A 17,466-nucleotide genomic window follows, 5' to 3' on the forward strand; every position below is an offset into this window, starting at 1 on the left:
CCTTGGCAGCCGCAAAAAGGGGAACTGGTTTGTCATAATATTAAGCCTGGTTGGTGTAAAACCACATCCGGGAACAAATGCTCTCACCTCAAGCACTCGGCCGCTGATGTACCTGTTACAGCTCTCACACTTGATCCCAAACTGGGCGTGGTAGTCGGTCTCACAGTAAGGTACCCCGTCTCTGCCACGAACAAGAGAAAACTACTGGGTTTGTACATCATTTCTGCCGCCCTTTCCAAATATAAAAACAGTAACACGCTAAATAGACTTTTCGTCTTGCTTTTCATTCATTTCTTGAAAAAAAAAAAAAAGAAAAGATGTACACACAGAAGACAAAGCCACGTACTTGCTGATGTATTCTCCGGTGAGAGCACAGCCGCACGTCCTGCATTTAAAACAAGTGACGTGCCACTGTCGCTCCAAAGCCAGCAGAGACTGACCCTGTTTGATCTCCTCGCCGCAGCCTGCGCAGTCTGAAGGAGAGGGGAGCAGGGACCGTGAAGAGGTACACAAGTGCAGCGGGAACATTTGAAGCATTTATCAACAGCAAGCGTCTTTCTGGTTTCTTAATCTTTTGTGACTTCTCTCTTGTCTTCGTCGCTCATTCCTGTTATGACAGTCACACTGTCTTTGCCAGATGGAGCGACCAGAATGAGGCTGTAAAAGCACCTGAAGCAGCAGGCCCACCTTCTGTGTGTGTGTGTGTGTGTGTGTGTGTGTGTGTAGGTTTAAAGATTAGTAGCTGCAGGGAATGTGGCTTTGTTTTCGATCAGCGTGACTCTGGTTGGAAAAATAGCCTCACATGCTAGAAAATATCAAAAGGCACGCTCAAGCTGCAAATAAAAAAAAATGATTATGATGCTTATTAATCTGTTTCCATTACCTTGTCCACCCAGAAATAAAGTTGTGAAACATTTTTTTAATTATGATTATTTTTCATTTCTAAAAAAGTCCTCATGAGGACAGCATCATTTCTAGAAATGTCATCATTTCAAGCAGAAACACCAAAAACATCTGTAACATCTGCTGCACTAACTGTGCAGGACATATTGGAAACAAGGCATTTTTATTTTAGACAAAATAAAAAATATGAACAATCAGCTCACTTTATGTTATATTTTATGATAATCACCTCACTGTCTTTGATCCTATATATTAGAAAATCTACTCAACTTGTTATGTGCTCCACTAAACTGTAATGTGGCAGGTGTGTGTGTGTGTTTGCGCACATAATTATACTGACGGTGTGTTTGTTTCTTACAGCTCGGCCCGTGAACCTTAACAGGCTTGTCGCGTTTCAGAGAGTGCGAGCACTGCTGACATACGCACTTTTTCCCACAGAAGGTCACTCTGTCGCCAATCGGGAATGGACTTCTGAGAACAGACAGACAAAAGAATGAACAATTGAATAAATAAAAGTAAATTGGTTATTTTGTGCTGATGATGCAATGCGGAAATTTGCAGATCAACCAAATCACAAAAAAATTCAATTTTACCTCTATCCCTCAGTGGAGCAGCTTCATATAAATTTGCATTTATATGTTGCATAGTCAAGTTTTCTAGTTGCATATTTTAAAATTATTTAATCCAATATTTAATGAAAATAGAATTCCTCAAATAAATGCATATCACCCACTGCCCAAAGATCTAGTGCACGCAGTTAGAGCTCAGAGTATTTATTAGACATGGTTTTTAGATAATACGTCACACAATTTTAGCTCAGTGTCTGCAAAACTGAGTTGTAAGGTCATTTAGCTGTGGCAGCCATCTTGAATCAGGTTGACTTCAATCAGTTGAGATGTACATCCAGTGATTTGTAGGCATTCTTTTCAGTTTTGAAGCAAGGTATTTTGATATTTTTCCAGCGTACACTTTTAAAAAAATACTGGTTCTCTTGGACATTGATAAACCTTTGCCAGGTGGTTTTTTGCCTGCGTTGCATGTGAACTTGTTTGTTGTGCAGTATGTTACTTCAAACCCACCAACAACCCCTCCCTTACCTGCAGATGCTGCAGACAAAACAGTGAGGGTGGTACGTCCTGCCCAGGGCAGAAACCACCTCTCCGGTGATGTACTGCTCACAGCTGTCACACTGGGTCCCGTAGAGCCGCTGGTAGTCCTCAGTACAGATGTATTCACCGGAGTGGTGGAAGAAACCCGAGTGCACCAAGTCACAGCTGCACACTAAACACACAGACAGACAGACATACATCCAACAATCACTTTCTGGGAGTTTTATTAAAATCTGTCCAGTGGTTCATGAGATATTTTGGAAACAAAGTGAACAAACAGATTAATGCAGTTATGAAATCTAGTTGTTTTTTTTCCCAATTAAGAATCATTGTCAAGCTGAAGCCAGGTCTCCTTAACAAAGACCTTCAATTCATGCTTTTGTGACTTCTCAGTTGGACACAAAAGCATAATTGTTCACCATAACCTTTTAGTGGAAGGCAGCAATTTTACAATTTTTCATAGCAAGATTTTGTTTGTTTTTACATAAAAAGGTTTGATCCACCTCTGTGATAGCTGTATGGAAACAGCTGATAAATCTCTGATGTTCGTGTCATCATTTTGCAGGATAATGATCACAAATTAATAGGGTGAGTTCTTCTTCACAGATACATGAACTACAGAAGGTCTGATGCAAAGTTTTTCAAGATATTCTCTACAAAAAGTCTGAAATAATGTCAATATTTAAATATTTTTGAAAGTACCCCCATTTGTTTCATAATTCAGATCTTTCAAAGCAGGATTCTGTGGAAAGTTTAATAATTAATGTCTTACTTCTAAACAGTCTTTTTGAACAACCTCAATTGTGATCACATTGACAAGCTAACGACTAGTCCAAGTACATCTCCAAAACAACTCCAGTCTCAAAAAACTCACAGTGGTTGATGTAAATGCTATCTTAAAAACCTTTTTCCAATTTTTCACAGCCTTTCAACAGAACCTCACTTCCAAAGATTTGAATTATCCCTTTAATGTAGGCAGTCTTGCATAACAGTCGAAGAAAAAAGTGTGTAGAGTGTGTTTACTACGACTACTGACAGGATGATGAATGGCTTTTATTTAGCAAATGCAGCCCTTCAGCCAAATGATTTTTTTTCTGGTCCAGTTGTGCCATTGGTGGGGAGGTCTCTGCAGTTTAAAAAGAGCTGAAACATGATTTGCTCCAGTTAGACCCTCGTTTTCAATTAGCTCCGTTCATTTCAAGTATTTTTTCAGCCCTTTGCTGAGTCATGTGCATGCAAAATCAAACAATAATTACAAGATCATAATGGTTTTATTTCAATAAAAAAAAAAAATCCCTATCTTTTTTTTTTTTGCCCCTGCAGCTCTGCAGAAGTCAGCACACCATTCATCTGACACAGTAACGTAATCAGTAGTGTGCAGGCACGGTGAATGAAGGTCCATGCAGTAAAATAAAGAGTATCAGGATGATAGTAGGTGTATTAAACCAGAGGTTAGACATTTGAAAGGCAGCCAACCCATCGAGATATCTGACAATGAATTTAGTGTCCACTTTGTAATTAGGCTAATGGCTCCAAACCCAGTGAAAGGGATGAATCGGAGCTGATCCAAGTGATCAGAGGCTCAGACAGAGTGAGACTGCAAGAAAATACAGTGCAGTAAAGCTGGGAGAGATGAAAATAAAACCTTTTGAAATGTTTCTTGAGACGAGCCTGGAGCCTGAAACACGAATCAATTAATCATTATTAAAGAAACAGAGTTTGATAAGCTGTAAAAGTCTTTAAAACTGCTGCAATCCAGTTCATGTGTTTAACTTGGTACGGCTATCCGGAGCACGTTTTATTATCAGTTACACTTTATCCTCTGTAAACTGAGTGCTTTTATTGTCAAGAGCGCAATGACTGCAAACGTTTCATCCAAATTTGTATTATATATTTACAGCAGAGCAATTTTATTTAAATGGAGCCTTTCAACTGCAATGCAATTCCAAGTGCTTAAGTCATGAAAAGCATTAGGACGGCATGGTGATGTAAGAGCACAGTTAAGAGAGTGAATGAATACATAAAAATAAGTTCAACAGAATGAAATGAAGTTATTTTAAAGAGGCACAGAAGACGCAGAATTTATGACAAGCGTGAGGTCAGCAACAACGACAATATGACTAACAGCTGCGATGGATCCAGAACTCAGGTGGAAAAAAAATACAAAACGACGAAACATTAAAAGAACAACTTTGTTGTTAACAGCTCCACTTCTTAGATAAAGGTATTGTTTAACACTAATTATCTTTCCATGATCTAGACCTAATCACTATAAGTTTGAAGATGCTGAAATGAACTTTTTACAAAAACAAGGACATCATCTCTAACAAAGTAATAATGTATTGTGTGTTTTGGGGTTTTCTGAGTCTCTTCTGTGGCAAAGCTGCTGTTTCACAACTTCGAAATGCCAGCCTGACCTTTATTAGTTTGACTGGGAGTAAAGCTGTTCACAGAAAAAGAAATAAAAAGAAATAAAGCCTCTGCAACAAACAATTATGACCTTCACTGAGTGCTACTAACATTATTGTCACATCCTGACAGTGATACGTGTTCAACAAGTCAACCATTCGTCTTTCTGTGGGATTAAAAGATAGAATCTGTTTGAGTGAGGCTTTATTAATCCCAATATAAATAAACCTGCACACAAATACTCTTTCCTTTCTGCCTTTGTCTCCTCCAAACTCGTAAACACACACTTGAGGATTGTGACAGAGTCGGCCTAATCGTTTCCCATCCCGCTGAAAGCATTCACACGTTCATCACTGTCGAAGTGGAAAGCGATTAAGATGGAGGAGGAAAGCGGATAAAAGGGGGGAGCTGTTGAGACTTGACCTCTCCGGAGACGACTCTGATATATTTGGATTTCAGAAGCCAGATCAGAAACGGTTCTCATCCACCAAAATCCACGCGTGAACGTCGTCTTCTTTATCATGTAAGAAATCATTTAAGGTATTTAAAGAGTTAAACTCCAGATTTTTACAATTTCTACACAAGATTTTGTCTCAGTGCAAATGACAAAGAAGGTTGGTGTTGGTTCAGATAAATGTCAACAATTATTGGAAACATCCCTTCATTCATTCATTCATTCATTCATTCATTCATTCATTCATTCATTCATTCATTCATTTCCTTTACACGCTTCTCCATGCAGGGTTGCTGGAGAGCTGAAGTAAATGACAGAAGCAATTTTTAAATATTTTTCAGAGTGTGTCTGCGTACAAATGATTCAACTGGATTAAAACCTTCATTGGATGTGTTTTCAGAGTGATTTTAATAGTAGAAGAAAATGCCACAGCTGCAATCTAAATGAGAATGTGCAACCACCTATTATTCCCTCTCCGTCACATGACATTTTACTATTTCATGGGCCGTCAGAACAAATCTCTCTGCTGTCACTTATCGTTCAAACAGTGTCAACGGTTTGTCAGATGTTTCTCTGCAGGACGTGTCGAAAGAAAACCCCACGTCTCCCTTTGACCCCCACCTGTTGTCCCTAACTGAAGCTTTTTTCACTTTCAGTCTCTGCTCTGCTGCTGAATCAGCACTGGGCAGTTTCTCCAGGAGCTAAATGAAACCTGGCAGCTCAAACAGAGCGGAGCTCTGCACGTTGTGAATTCATCCTGATTTCATCAATTCGGAGTCTGCTCAATTATTAACAAAATCATGATCATCGGTGAGCATCAGCAGAATTAATTCTCTTATGCTTGGACCTATTTATGCATCAGTTTCTTATTTTTTTTAATAAGCAAGATTATGAGAGGTAAGAGAATTAACTCTACAAAATATATATGTTTCTGCTGGACAGACAAAGTGATGGTAAATGAAACAGACCTCTGCTGAGTCACTGTGCAGAGCTGCCAGATATCAGTGAGTCAGCGATTTCTTTTAACATTGTCAGTGATCTGTCAAGTCCCAAGATCAGACTTTTTTTTTTTTTTAAATCTAATAAGGAAGTCTAATTGGCATAAATTTACAATAAACGTTTAATATATAAGGATTAAATATGAACAGACTTGTATAGTTTACATAATTTATAGTTACACATAAAAAAAGTAGACAGGAGTGACTCAGCAGGTGGTAATAAAGATTTTCCTGTTGCATGTTTGGTCCAAAAAAATGTAAAAATCTCCAAGTAAAAAAGAATCATTTCAAAAACATGGATTTAATTAAAGATGGCTCCTAAACAGAATAAATCCTGGAGGCCAATGACCCACACTGACCATCTTATCTCTGCCATTCAGCCCGAAGCTGCAGATAAAAACAGAGATGCAGAACAAAAGCAGAACACTGAAACACTGAGCTGAGCTGATCCAGAACTTAATGCTTTATAGTTTGTCCTTGAAGTCTTTTTTTCTCCCTAGGAAACAGCCAGGCATTGCATGGCTGAGGATACACGGATGAAAAACACATTTCATCTCAAAGTGGGTCATACTTTGCACTGAACTTTACAAGACAAATTATACAAGCCTGTTTTATTACTATTATTATTATTATTATTTTCTTCTGAGAAGGCGAAGCACCTGCAGCTAAAACATCATAGTCGAGACCAGTTCTTCATCCTCAAATAGAACCTAAACCAGTTCTTTGCATTCTTCAGCGCAGTAGAAATCTAAGTATTTTTCCTCGTAATCCTGTAAGGTCATGGCTGATGTGCAAAGCTATGTTTCCACACAAGAGGATTACTGAGAGGACAACGCCAACACAAAACACGGAGAAAAGGAAAGAAAAGCAGGATAGGAGAGTCAAGGGAGAGATTAGAGGAAACAGAATAGTGAAAAGGCATCATATGTGATGTGAAAGGGAAGCAGACAGCCAAGTAAATGGATCAGACAGCAGGACCCACGGGACGTATCAATGAGGTTATCGATCTGGACTTTTAACACACATCTGCCTTCCTGCCACTGTCTTCCCTCCTTTATTTGCATCATTAACACAAGATGAATTCTTTTGATGTTGTTATTCATCATTTGCGTGACCAGAATGGATGAATTACAGAAGTGGACTCGGTCTTAGGCACAGTTAGAGTTGGGGAGGGGGCTGTGAAAGTTAAGCATTCACATTTAACAGACAAAGTCTACGGCAACAGCTGCACACTTGCAGGACATAGATAAAATATATAAACATTTTATGTAAAGTTTTGCTGGGAAACATTTGGGTCCTGGCCTTCATGCTGGATGTTGGAGCTAATTAAAAAACAAAACGGATGCTGATGAAGAAAACCCCGTTGGACTACAGAGAACTCAATCAACTGCGAAACATAAGCCACCAAACTGCAAAAACTGCTTCAAAATGGCTCAAGAAACAGAACAGAGAGGACAAGTCATAAGCTCAACCTCCAAAGCACCTTAAAATCCAGTCCACAAAACGTTCCTCAATAAACTCCTAAAACAGAAATTTCAGTGGGCCGCTGATCAAAAACAGGCCTTCAAATCAAATAAATGTATTATTTCACTGTATTTATAACTCAACCGTTTCTAAGGTTTGCAGAGAATGGTCCTAAAAAGGAAAATATCCAGTGAGCGACAGCTGGGTGGATGAAAATGCCTTGCTGATATCAGAGGTTGGAAGAGAATGGGCAGACTGGTTGGAGATGAAAGAAAGTCAACAGCTCAAAAAACTGCTTGTTACGACCGAGGTCTGCAGAAAACCATCTCTGAACACAACATGTCCTTGAAGCAGGTGGGCTGCTGCAGCAGAAGACCACACCAGGTGCCACTGCTGTCAGCTAAGAACAATAAACTGAGGCTGCAGTTCTCACAGGCTCACCAGAACTGGACAATAAGAGATTAAGAAACCATTTCCTGGTCTGACAAGTCTCTGTAAACCCTGACAGGGTAGTGCATGAAAACCCCAGTAGGTCAGAAATACTCAGTTTAACAATCATGTCAAATTAAAAGTAACCTAAACCCCCTTTACCTCCATTCTGATGCTGTTTGAACTTCAGCAAGTCGTCTTCATCATATCTTGATGTCTAAACGGATTGAGCTGCGGCCATGTGATCAGCTGATTAGCTATATGTGTTAACAAGCAATTGAAGAGGTAGATCTAATAAAGAGGCTGGTGAGTGTTGAGTCATTTGCTAATAATAATAATTAGTTTTTATGTGTTTGGTCACAAAGAAAAAGGAAAGATGTATAAAATTTTGGCCTGAAAATGTAGGGAAATATAAAAACTGGTCACAAGTTTTTAGGCTTTCTTAAGAGTTTCTTGTTTAAACAGTTTTTATGATGTGTGTTTTGTTTTGTTTTGTTTTCTGCTTTTCTTGAACACCAGCTTCTTAGTTTGTTAAAGTTGTTTGCCTCGTTTGGGATATACTTTCAGGTTTGTAAGGTTTTTATTGTCGGATGCTTTTGTTTTTCTCCTGCATGCTCTCGTCAAGCAGAGTTTTTCCTTTTTTTTCTGTTTTTACCTCGAGTTCCCTGCCTGTGCAGCACCTTTTGATTGGGTTAAAAATACATTGTATTTGATCCACTGTTTTTGCAGCTCTGTCTGTGTTTGGATCCTCTTCAGCTTCCCCATCACACAAACTCTGCATGAATCATACCACGTTCCTTTAAACATTCACCATTTGGCATTTTGCTCAGACCTCTGCAGTGTCATGAGTTGTCAGGGCTGCTTAAGTCTGTTTCTAGCACGTTTTAGGCATAATTATGTTGAATTAAAAAGAAATGCAAATGTCAGATCGCAAAAAATAGTTACTAATTATAATAAGCAAAATGAAACTAACATTTCCTGAAAAAATGCACAGATATATGTTTAAAACTTGCATTAAACAAAATTCTTGCAAAATCTGTTAGCATTCAGGGGACGCATTGAGAATGACTCAGCAACTACCACACCAAGTTTTAGCTCAATATCTATAAAGATGACTGAGTTACAGCCATTTTTGTGTTTGCAAAGGTTGAGCAGCTGTGGTGGCCATCTTAAATCAGGTTGAATCCAAAGGTTAACTAGAAGCACTCAGAGAGTGCAAACCTCCACCATGCTACAGTATGATTAAAAAAAGAGTGTAATCCAGATCATAATCTGGATCAGCACCAAAATTTAATCCATTTTTTTTTGCGACAACCCCAACATTTCCTGAAAGTTTCCTCCATATCTGTTCTTTAGGTTTTACCTGATCTTCGCTAACAGACAGACAGACAAACAAACGGGCACAACCAAAAACAGAACTTCCTTGGTGGAGGAAACAAAAGGGTCACATGTAGGAGCAGAGACAAATTTTTAACAAAGGGGTTACCTGTGACCTTGATCTTTGACCCCATGAACCTTGAAATCAACAGTGATCACCCTTGACCTAAGTGGTGTCCAGCTGTGTGCAGTTTAACATTCCTGTTATCCAGCTGCAGAATTAGAGCGCGGGCTGATCTGTGACCTTGACCTTTGACCTTTGACTTTGATCTTGAACTTTGACTGGATCACCACCAAAATTGAACCACTTGTTCCTTGTACAATGTCCTGAACAGCTAATGACCAATTACGTTGTTCACCAAAAAAACAAAACAACAAAGAGTCATTTTAAGGCTGACATTTAAAGCAAAATGCTAAGACACAGAAGAAACAGACTGGGTGACAAGCAGAGGGAATAATGAGCAGAGGAGGAACAAAACCAGAAATGTTTGTGTACTAAAAGCTGACAGTTTAATTCTTGGCCATTTTATCGGCTGATGCCCACTCAGCCCACGATCCATTAGTCTACTGTCATTAAGCTTACTCTGCAAGATCAAGTGTCCATAAAGATAAAGACTTTCATATCAAAGAGAGACCGCTTCTGTCAATAAATCTAGTTTGTGTCCTGTCAAAAGCAATGAATGCATCAAGTGAGCAATCAGCCAATTATTGGGTCAAGTATTTATCCAAACAACCAGCATAAGGAGTCAGCTCTTAAAAAAAACCAAACACAATTCTGCTTGAGCTGGAATATATGTTGTTGTATTTAAAAATAGAAAACCTTGCTTATTGGTGCTCTGTAACTGAGGGCATTGAGGTGATGCTAGCTGCAGATCAGAACTGTGTTGCCTTGCTTTGGGACCGTGGAGGTCCCAGCCTCTAAAAGAAGGTTAGCTGGCTGGAGTCTGACTACAGGCTGAAAACCTGCTGACTGCATTGCAAAGCTGTAGCTGCTGACTCCAGAGCTGTTTAACTGGGTTCTGTCCCATCTGGTCACAGAAGGAGCTCAACCATGGAAACATATTCATATAGAAAATGCAGTAATATCCACATACAGCTGCAAAGTCACACCGCAAGACATGAATATGTAAAAAAGGTGGCAAAATTTTATTTTATAGAACTGCAGGATCCAGATCATGATTCGGATCACCACCAAAACTGAATCAGTTGTTTTTTGTGACAACACCAACATTTCCTGAAAATTTTGTCAAATTAGTTTTTAACCTTCCTGAGACACTCAAAAGAGAAAGAGATAAAAAGAGGAAGAGAAGAGAAGAGAAGAGAAGAGAAGTTCTTGTAACTCCAAAGGCCATTGGAGGGTTAATAATCTTGCAAACAGATGGATGGATGGATGGATGGATGGATGGATGGATGGATGGATGGATGGATGGATGGATGGATGGATGGATGGATGGATGGATGGATGGATGGATGGATGGATGGATGGATGGATGGATGGATGGATGGATGGATGGATGGATGGATGGATGGATGGATGCACCAACAAACATTACTGAAAGCATAAAACCCTTAACAGAGGTAAAAATATGCAAAAACAGTTCTTCAGCGAATCTTTTATCAGCTGAAATATGATGCTTATTTCAGTATTGTAGTAAGACTATGAAGCTGTGCTACCATATTACACTATTTGAGCAATATTTTTGTGCAACTGTTGAATAAGTAATAGTAATCACTGTGTATGCTGGTGTAGACTCTCACTCATCCAGGACATGGCAAATCCAAAAAGCTTTTAAAGACAAAGCAAATGGACTTCTATTCTGTAGCAGAAGATGTTTTGCTTCCCATCTGGAGAGCTTTCTCAAATCAAAACTGGAGAGTTTTAGAGTTTTAAACCTTTTGGAATCACTGTGTTTGCTTTGTGTTTTAGTAACACGTAGTTTTCCCACCTGTCTTTTATCTGGACTCATCCGTTGTTGGTTTGGACCTGAATTGAACTCCACAAAGACTCGGTCTTATTCTGGACTTTATCGTCTGTTGATCTCAGTTTAGTTGCATTCCAGACAACAGCAGTATGCTCCTGCTTACTAATAGTTCTTTATTCTTTTGTTTTACTTCTATAATACACAGTTTTACTGGATTAAACTTGGTTTCATGTACAGCTGTAGTTATTGAGCAGAGTCTGCAGGAGATTCAGTTGCACTGGTTCCTTCATGTCTGAGGAAAAGCAATAATTTAATATTTAATTATGCAAATTGATTTGGGTGTAATTTCCAAATGGAAAGCCGTGCATTAGTCCAGGACTGGAAAACAAAACCAACATACAAGACTTTGTCTGAGTTAAAGAGAAAGAACAGACGCAGACAGTGAGTGGATGAGTGCTGAGCAGAGACAGAGAGGAATGTTTGTTTTAATGCATTTTTCTTATTTTTCCTTTCTTACCGTGGCAGGTGAAGCAGTGAACGTGGAAGTGTGTGTTCTTGACACGCACCACCTCCCCCCGGCAAACCTCCCGGCAGCGCTCACACATGATGGGCAAATTTCCAGAGCCGGAGAGAGGAGAGCTGCTGCTGCTGCTGTTTCCTCCATAGAGACCTGATTGGAACTTCACTGTGAGGAGATCAGACAAGAGAGGGTCAAACACATGTCACTTATTGCCACTTTGCTTTTGTCTTTTTTGTATCAAACACCTGATTAAAATATTTAAAAAAAATGCAGAGTCCCCAGAAAAGGCAAAGGCAATGGTTTGGTTTGGTTCAACAAACAGGCTGCTAAATGCAAGCATTAGTGTGTATTAAGTTTGAAAACAGTTTCTCGGGTTTCTTTTTAAATAAATTGGATCTAAAAGTTAATAATCTCAACAGATCCACTCCTTTGAACCTCAAAAAAGTGGAAATAAATCAGACCATCAGGACACCTTTTGAGAAAAAACCCCCAATATAGATGGATCAATAAAACTGGAAAACACCCCATCAAATTGTAGTAGTAACCACCACAAGAAATATTCCTACAGAGGCTGGGCTAAAGGTTCAAGGAAAAAAGAAAAAACATCAGTGGTTGGACTTACAGTATCTCCTGGACAGTCTCTTAATCTGAAAAGGAGATTAACACGACTTACATTTATGACAACAAAGCTTGGTGGCGAGTCAGAAATAAAGATGGTGTCATGGTTTGGGTCTTTTTTGATTGTTTTTCTGTTGATTTTTGTTCAGATTTACTGTGCTTTGTTATAGCTCTTGTTATTTCTATCTTATTCTTAAACTGTGGCGTGAAAGGTGGTGGGTGATATGCATTCCTTAAAAGAACGCTAGGCCTTTCATTATTAAAAGTGCTGCTGAGCTCCTGAAAACTGCCTCCTTCGTGCCTGCATTTGGGTCCTGCTTCAACTCAACACCACGTAATGTCAGAGAAAGGGGAAAAAAATAGAAATTTTATGTCGTAAAGCAATAATTTTCCTGACGCTGTCTGAATTCTGCTCTGCGTCTGCCAGAAAAAGAACAGGATGGATAGATTTCTCCGACTCGAACAGATTTCATTCAGAATCAGTTGCGCTCAGTACGACGTGCAACAGTCTGAGGAGCGAATCCACTGAATTCTGCTCCATTCAATTACATTTCAGATAATGCTACTGCATCCCAGAATATTATGCAAGCGCAGTAAACACAACAAGCTGGCAGGTTAAGCTGATGGCAGCTGGAAAGGAGCATGCAGAGTGAGAGCTGTGGATATGTGCATGCTTACAGGAGGAAGAAAAATAAAGTAAAAGTAGGACAAAAAACGGTTGTATCCTTGTGTGTGTGTGGCTCTGTGGGTGTGGATCACAGAGGCTGGCATTGGTTCTGTAGCCAGATGGCATCACAAGGGTTGGAACAGCAGACATAGAAAGATCTGAGCCACCTGTGAACGTGGCTGCAAGAAGAATGTGTTATTTTTGTGTGTCTTTTGTTATTATTAGGAGCTTTAAATGCTGTTCTAGTTTCTGGAACGAACCAGTGTGCCACGTACAGTACAAGTGATTCAGTGTTCGGTGTGTTGCTTGGGTGCTTGGCCACCGGTTCTGCTTTCATCTTTATGGTCAAGCTGTCATTATGTAACGTTTTCCAACACCGAATAAGAAAAAAAAGCTAAAGAACATTTAAAATATTAGCTTGCAAGCTATCTGTAGAGACTGAAACCTGGTCGTGTGTGAGACTGAAACAGTTTGCCACTTTTTGGAGTCCAACTGTGCATCAGATGTCAGACATTTTGTCTTTTTGTTGCCTCTTCGGTTAAATTTCATGAGTGCTTCCACTTAGTTCTCTTCTCACTTTGAAAACGTTAACATTTATGACGACACAAGCAACAAACGACATCTTAGCTGACTCCTGATTTTCACAAAAGAAAAATGTAATTATGTTCTAAATTATCGGCAGCTCTTCTTAAAACGGCTTCGGTGTCAAAGACACCATTTGTTCTGCACTCTCTGACAGCCCCGCCCTGACCTCTGACCTCAGGCTCTAACAGCCAGGATAAAAACCAATAACCTCTTCCACAGTTTGAACCAAAGCAGTAAGTCAAAGCATAATTCCTATTATTTCTGTGAAAGTTCAATTTACCCAACCGGGACCCCCGTGCTTCACTGACAAGGTTGCAACTAAATCAGAGCCTTTATAAGGTTAAAGATCTCCCTAAGGTGGGAGCTGTTTGAAGTCTAATAAAAGTACCCAATCAATCTCTATACTTATCATTAGATTTTTGGATTAGCTGGTTTCACATGAATTAAAAAGCAGACCTCGAGTTCCATGCTTGAGCTTTCTCGTTTTCACATCTCTCCAAATTCCACGAGCAGCTGTCATTTCTGACTCTAATTTGTCTTTCACGGCTAAGATGACTAAAATCATTTTCTATAAATAAAACAAATGACTAATCAGTTAATTCCAGTGACCTCTCCAGTGGAATCCATCACTTCACCTTCACCGCTCTGTGAACTGAGATGATGGATCCTTTCATCCAAGCAAAACGGGAGAAATAATGAGACTTATTGACAGGAAAGATCAGGTCATTAAGTGATAAATCTTCTGTGAGAGTGTTCAGCTCTGCCTCCTCTCACGTCCTCCAGGAGACTTCTTACTTACCATTAGTTGGTCCACTCATGATGATGAGGACTCCCAGCAGCTTGAAGGACTACAGAGTCGCCTTCAGAGGGATTCCATTTCAGCTTCCAGCAGCAGGACAAAGGCTCCAAATATCATAACGCGCTCTTCAACTCTCCTGGTTCCAGTCCGAGTTAAAGTCTCCCTCCTCCTCCTCCTCCTCCTCCTCCTCCTCCTCCTTCTTCAGACCGGCTCAGTCTGGAGGGGGATTTCCCTGCTCCTCCCCGGCAGGAGGATTACTGTCAGGCTGCACCTCTCCACCCTGCGTAAAAAAGGCAGCATTAAACAGAAACTGACGGCTGCCTCCTCATCACGCCCTCAGATGCTGCAGAGAGAGAAGAAGCAGCAGTTTTCTGCTCAGATGTTGGCTCCATCCCGCTCCTGTTCTCCTGCGCGCTCCCGTGTCCGGGGTGGAGGGGTGGATGGAGACTTTCTGAGGGGCTTACAGACTCCGGAGCTGTCAGAGAGAGAGTCTCCCCCCGGTCCACGCGGGATCAACACGCGCGCGCACGGTGCGGGAGCGCCTCGCAGCGTCCGAACATGGAACTACGAAGGGGGAAAAGCAGCTTGGAACAAGTGTCTGCTGCTCTGCAGCGGCGGTTGTAGGGGTGGAGCAGGGTGGCCTGCCACCGGGGGGAAAGTAAATAAAAGTATACATCTTGTCACCCCAGCTGCCACCCTGTTTAATGACTAGTTAATATATTTTTGTGCAATTTTTACAATGTTGAAAATCAAGGACATCTCCACAGAACTTCACTCTCCCTCCTAACTCAGTGGTTTAGTTTGCACACACGCTCCTCTTGAATTTCAAAATGGCTTTGCTCACAAACCACACCTCGAAAGACCCCTCAACCATCAAAATGGCTGAAGCCTCATGCCACACCTTTGCCATCCTAAGAAAAGAAAAATCTCTAAATCTTCCACTGGCTCTCTTTTTTTGTTCTTGTCAGGAACGGTGGAGACGAAGGCGAACCCAGAACGTAGACTCATTATTAAAGGAACAGAAACTAATTTATTAAGTTAAAGAAACAAACTGAAAACAAACAGCTGACATGGCAGCAAAACAAAAAGACAAACGGAGCATAAGCACAGAGCAACAGAACCATGAAGAGACGGGAAAACGACAGACTAACAATGACAATGGACCAGCGGAGTACAGACAGAAATGACCGGGTTTAAAAGTGCTGAGGATAATTAGGTAAGTGGGGACAGGTGACATGATTACCAGAACTTTGACAGGTGTAAGTGGGTGTGGCAGGAATGCAGAGAGAGAGAGACTGAGGAGGAATGAGAAAGTGGAAAACACAAAAACAGAAACTAAACACAACCCAATAAAGCTAAATCAGAAATAAAACAAAACACCAGAAAAACCCAAATCACCACAGTTCTAACAATATTTAAATTAATAATTAAGCAAGCATTAAACTTATTCTTTGTAAAAGTACACCACCAGTGTGGAGCAACTACAGAAGAGGATTAGGGCCACAGGGACATTTAATGGCAGTTTCCAGAAATAGTCTTGAGTCTTCAAAAATTTCAGTGGTTCCATATAACCTGCAAGATTTATTTAGTATTAATAAGTTTAAAAACCTAAACCCAAACCACTTGTGTTGTGACTGAGAACAAATATCTGCGTCAGAGGTGTTAGGACAGCATCAAGACTTAACAAGTTTCTTTTCAGGTAAAATAAAGAAGACAAGCACTAAAAATAAGGTATAGCTCAAAATGATAAGTAGTTAAATAAAAATCACATTTAAAAAGACATGTTTGCATACATTTGAATGTAGTTATGTGAATACAAAGACTAGAAAACGGAGCAAAGTTGAACCAAATGAGACAAAAGTAAGAGCACATTATCTGCAGCTACAGAGACTCGCCAGCAGGGGGCAGAGTAAGTTCACAAAACAGCAGCTATTGTAGTTGAGGGGGAGGAGGGGGGGTTACTTCAACATGTAAAAATGAAGTTAAAATATTAAAAATATTACAAATTATGCTTTCCATTCTTATAGGTATTGGTGCGGCATGCTTTAATAAAAGAAATATATATTTAAATGTTTTTTTAATTGATTTGACAGATTTGAAGTTTTACAAGGTCTTTCCATTATTAGACGTTCACAATTCAAAAGCTGAACGTACAGTCCAATTGTTCTTTCTTCTCGTGCAACAGTCTCCAACAACAAAACATGTTTGTACAGTCAACTCTGAGTCCATGCTGGATCACTTCCCTGTAATTGGAAAACAATGTGCGGGAAGCTTCCTGCAAACGCTGGCAAACCGACTTCTGACACTTCCCAACACCTCCTGCTGATGTTTCCCTGCAGCTTCATGAAACATTCAGGTTTGCTTTCAAAGAAAAACATATATCCGGGCAGTAAAAAAAAAAAAAAAAGGTCGTGAAACACTTGAGAAGAAAATCTATCAAACGGCAGTGTGTTGGACCCTGATCAGTGGGTTGTGTGTCAAAGATCTGACCTGCTTTTTTCTGCAAACCTCAGCAGCAGCTGCAGGTCCGGATCTTTCAGAAGGGCCCCTGTCATATCTCTGTGGACTCTCTGTTTCTGATAGTCGCTTAAGAAGCGCACGGTCAAAACACAGAGGCCTGACTGAAACCTAATGAAAAACAATAAGTCACATGAGCCATCGCGTCCAGTCTGGGATAAATGACCCATTGTCAGTTCTGTCTGCCTATTTAAAAACACAGAGACACAAAGGTAGGTGCTTTAAAACAACACTGCCTGCCAACTCCATTTGAAACTGTGTGTGTGTGTGTGTCTGTTAGCAAAATATCTCATGAACCACTGGACAAATTTTAATAAAACTCTCAGAAAGCCATCACTGGATGTACATCTACAACTGATTAACTTTCGGAGTCAACCTGATTCAAGATGGCCGCCACAGCTAAGCAAACGTGGCAAACACAGAAACGACTGTGACTCAGCCGGTTCTTCTGATAATCAGCTAAAATTTGGTGTGGTAGTAGCTGAGAGTAATTTCCAACACATGCTTTGAGCGCTTACTGATTGCTCAACATGTGTTGTTAAAACTTTGCCATTAACTTTTGGAGTCAACTTTTACTGTCTGTTAGCAAAATATCTCATAACCCACTGGTTCAATTTTAGTGAAACTCTCAGAAAGTAACCATTGGTTGGACTTCTAAAACTTGTTAGCATTCAGAGTCAAGATGTCCATCACAA

At 40.1% G+C, this 17,466-nt stretch overlaps 1 protein-coding gene across 2 annotated transcripts in view; it reads right to left on the bottom strand.

Moving 5' to 3' along the window:
* The window catches only part of LOC108238883 (actin-binding LIM protein 3), a 40,334-nt gene extending 25,316 nt beyond the window's left edge, over positions 1–15,018 (bottom strand). For both annotated transcript variants that reach the window (XM_037978894.1, XM_037978893.1), the window contains exons 1-6: positions 14,255–15,018; positions 11,583–11,750; positions 2,001–2,184; positions 1,262–1,374; positions 347–473; positions 88–181 (exon numbers count right to left, since the gene is read on the bottom strand). In XM_037978894.1, the coding sequence (XP_037834822.1) occupies positions 88–181; positions 347–473; positions 1,262–1,374; positions 2,001–2,184; positions 11,583–11,750; positions 14,255–14,273 (705 nt within the window). In that variant the 5' untranslated portion in view covers positions 14,274–15,018. The remainder of the gene's footprint in view (positions 1–87; positions 182–346; positions 474–1,261; positions 1,375–2,000; positions 2,185–11,582; positions 11,751–14,254) is intronic.
* Between the last annotated feature and the right edge of the window lie 2,448 nt (positions 15,019–17,466).

The sequence above is a fragment of the Kryptolebias marmoratus genome, linkage group LG13 (genome assembly GCF_001649575.2).
Source record: "Kryptolebias marmoratus isolate JLee-2015 linkage group LG13, ASM164957v2, whole genome shotgun sequence".
Taxonomy (NCBI): Eukaryota; Metazoa; Chordata; class Actinopteri; order Cyprinodontiformes; family Rivulidae; genus Kryptolebias; species Kryptolebias marmoratus.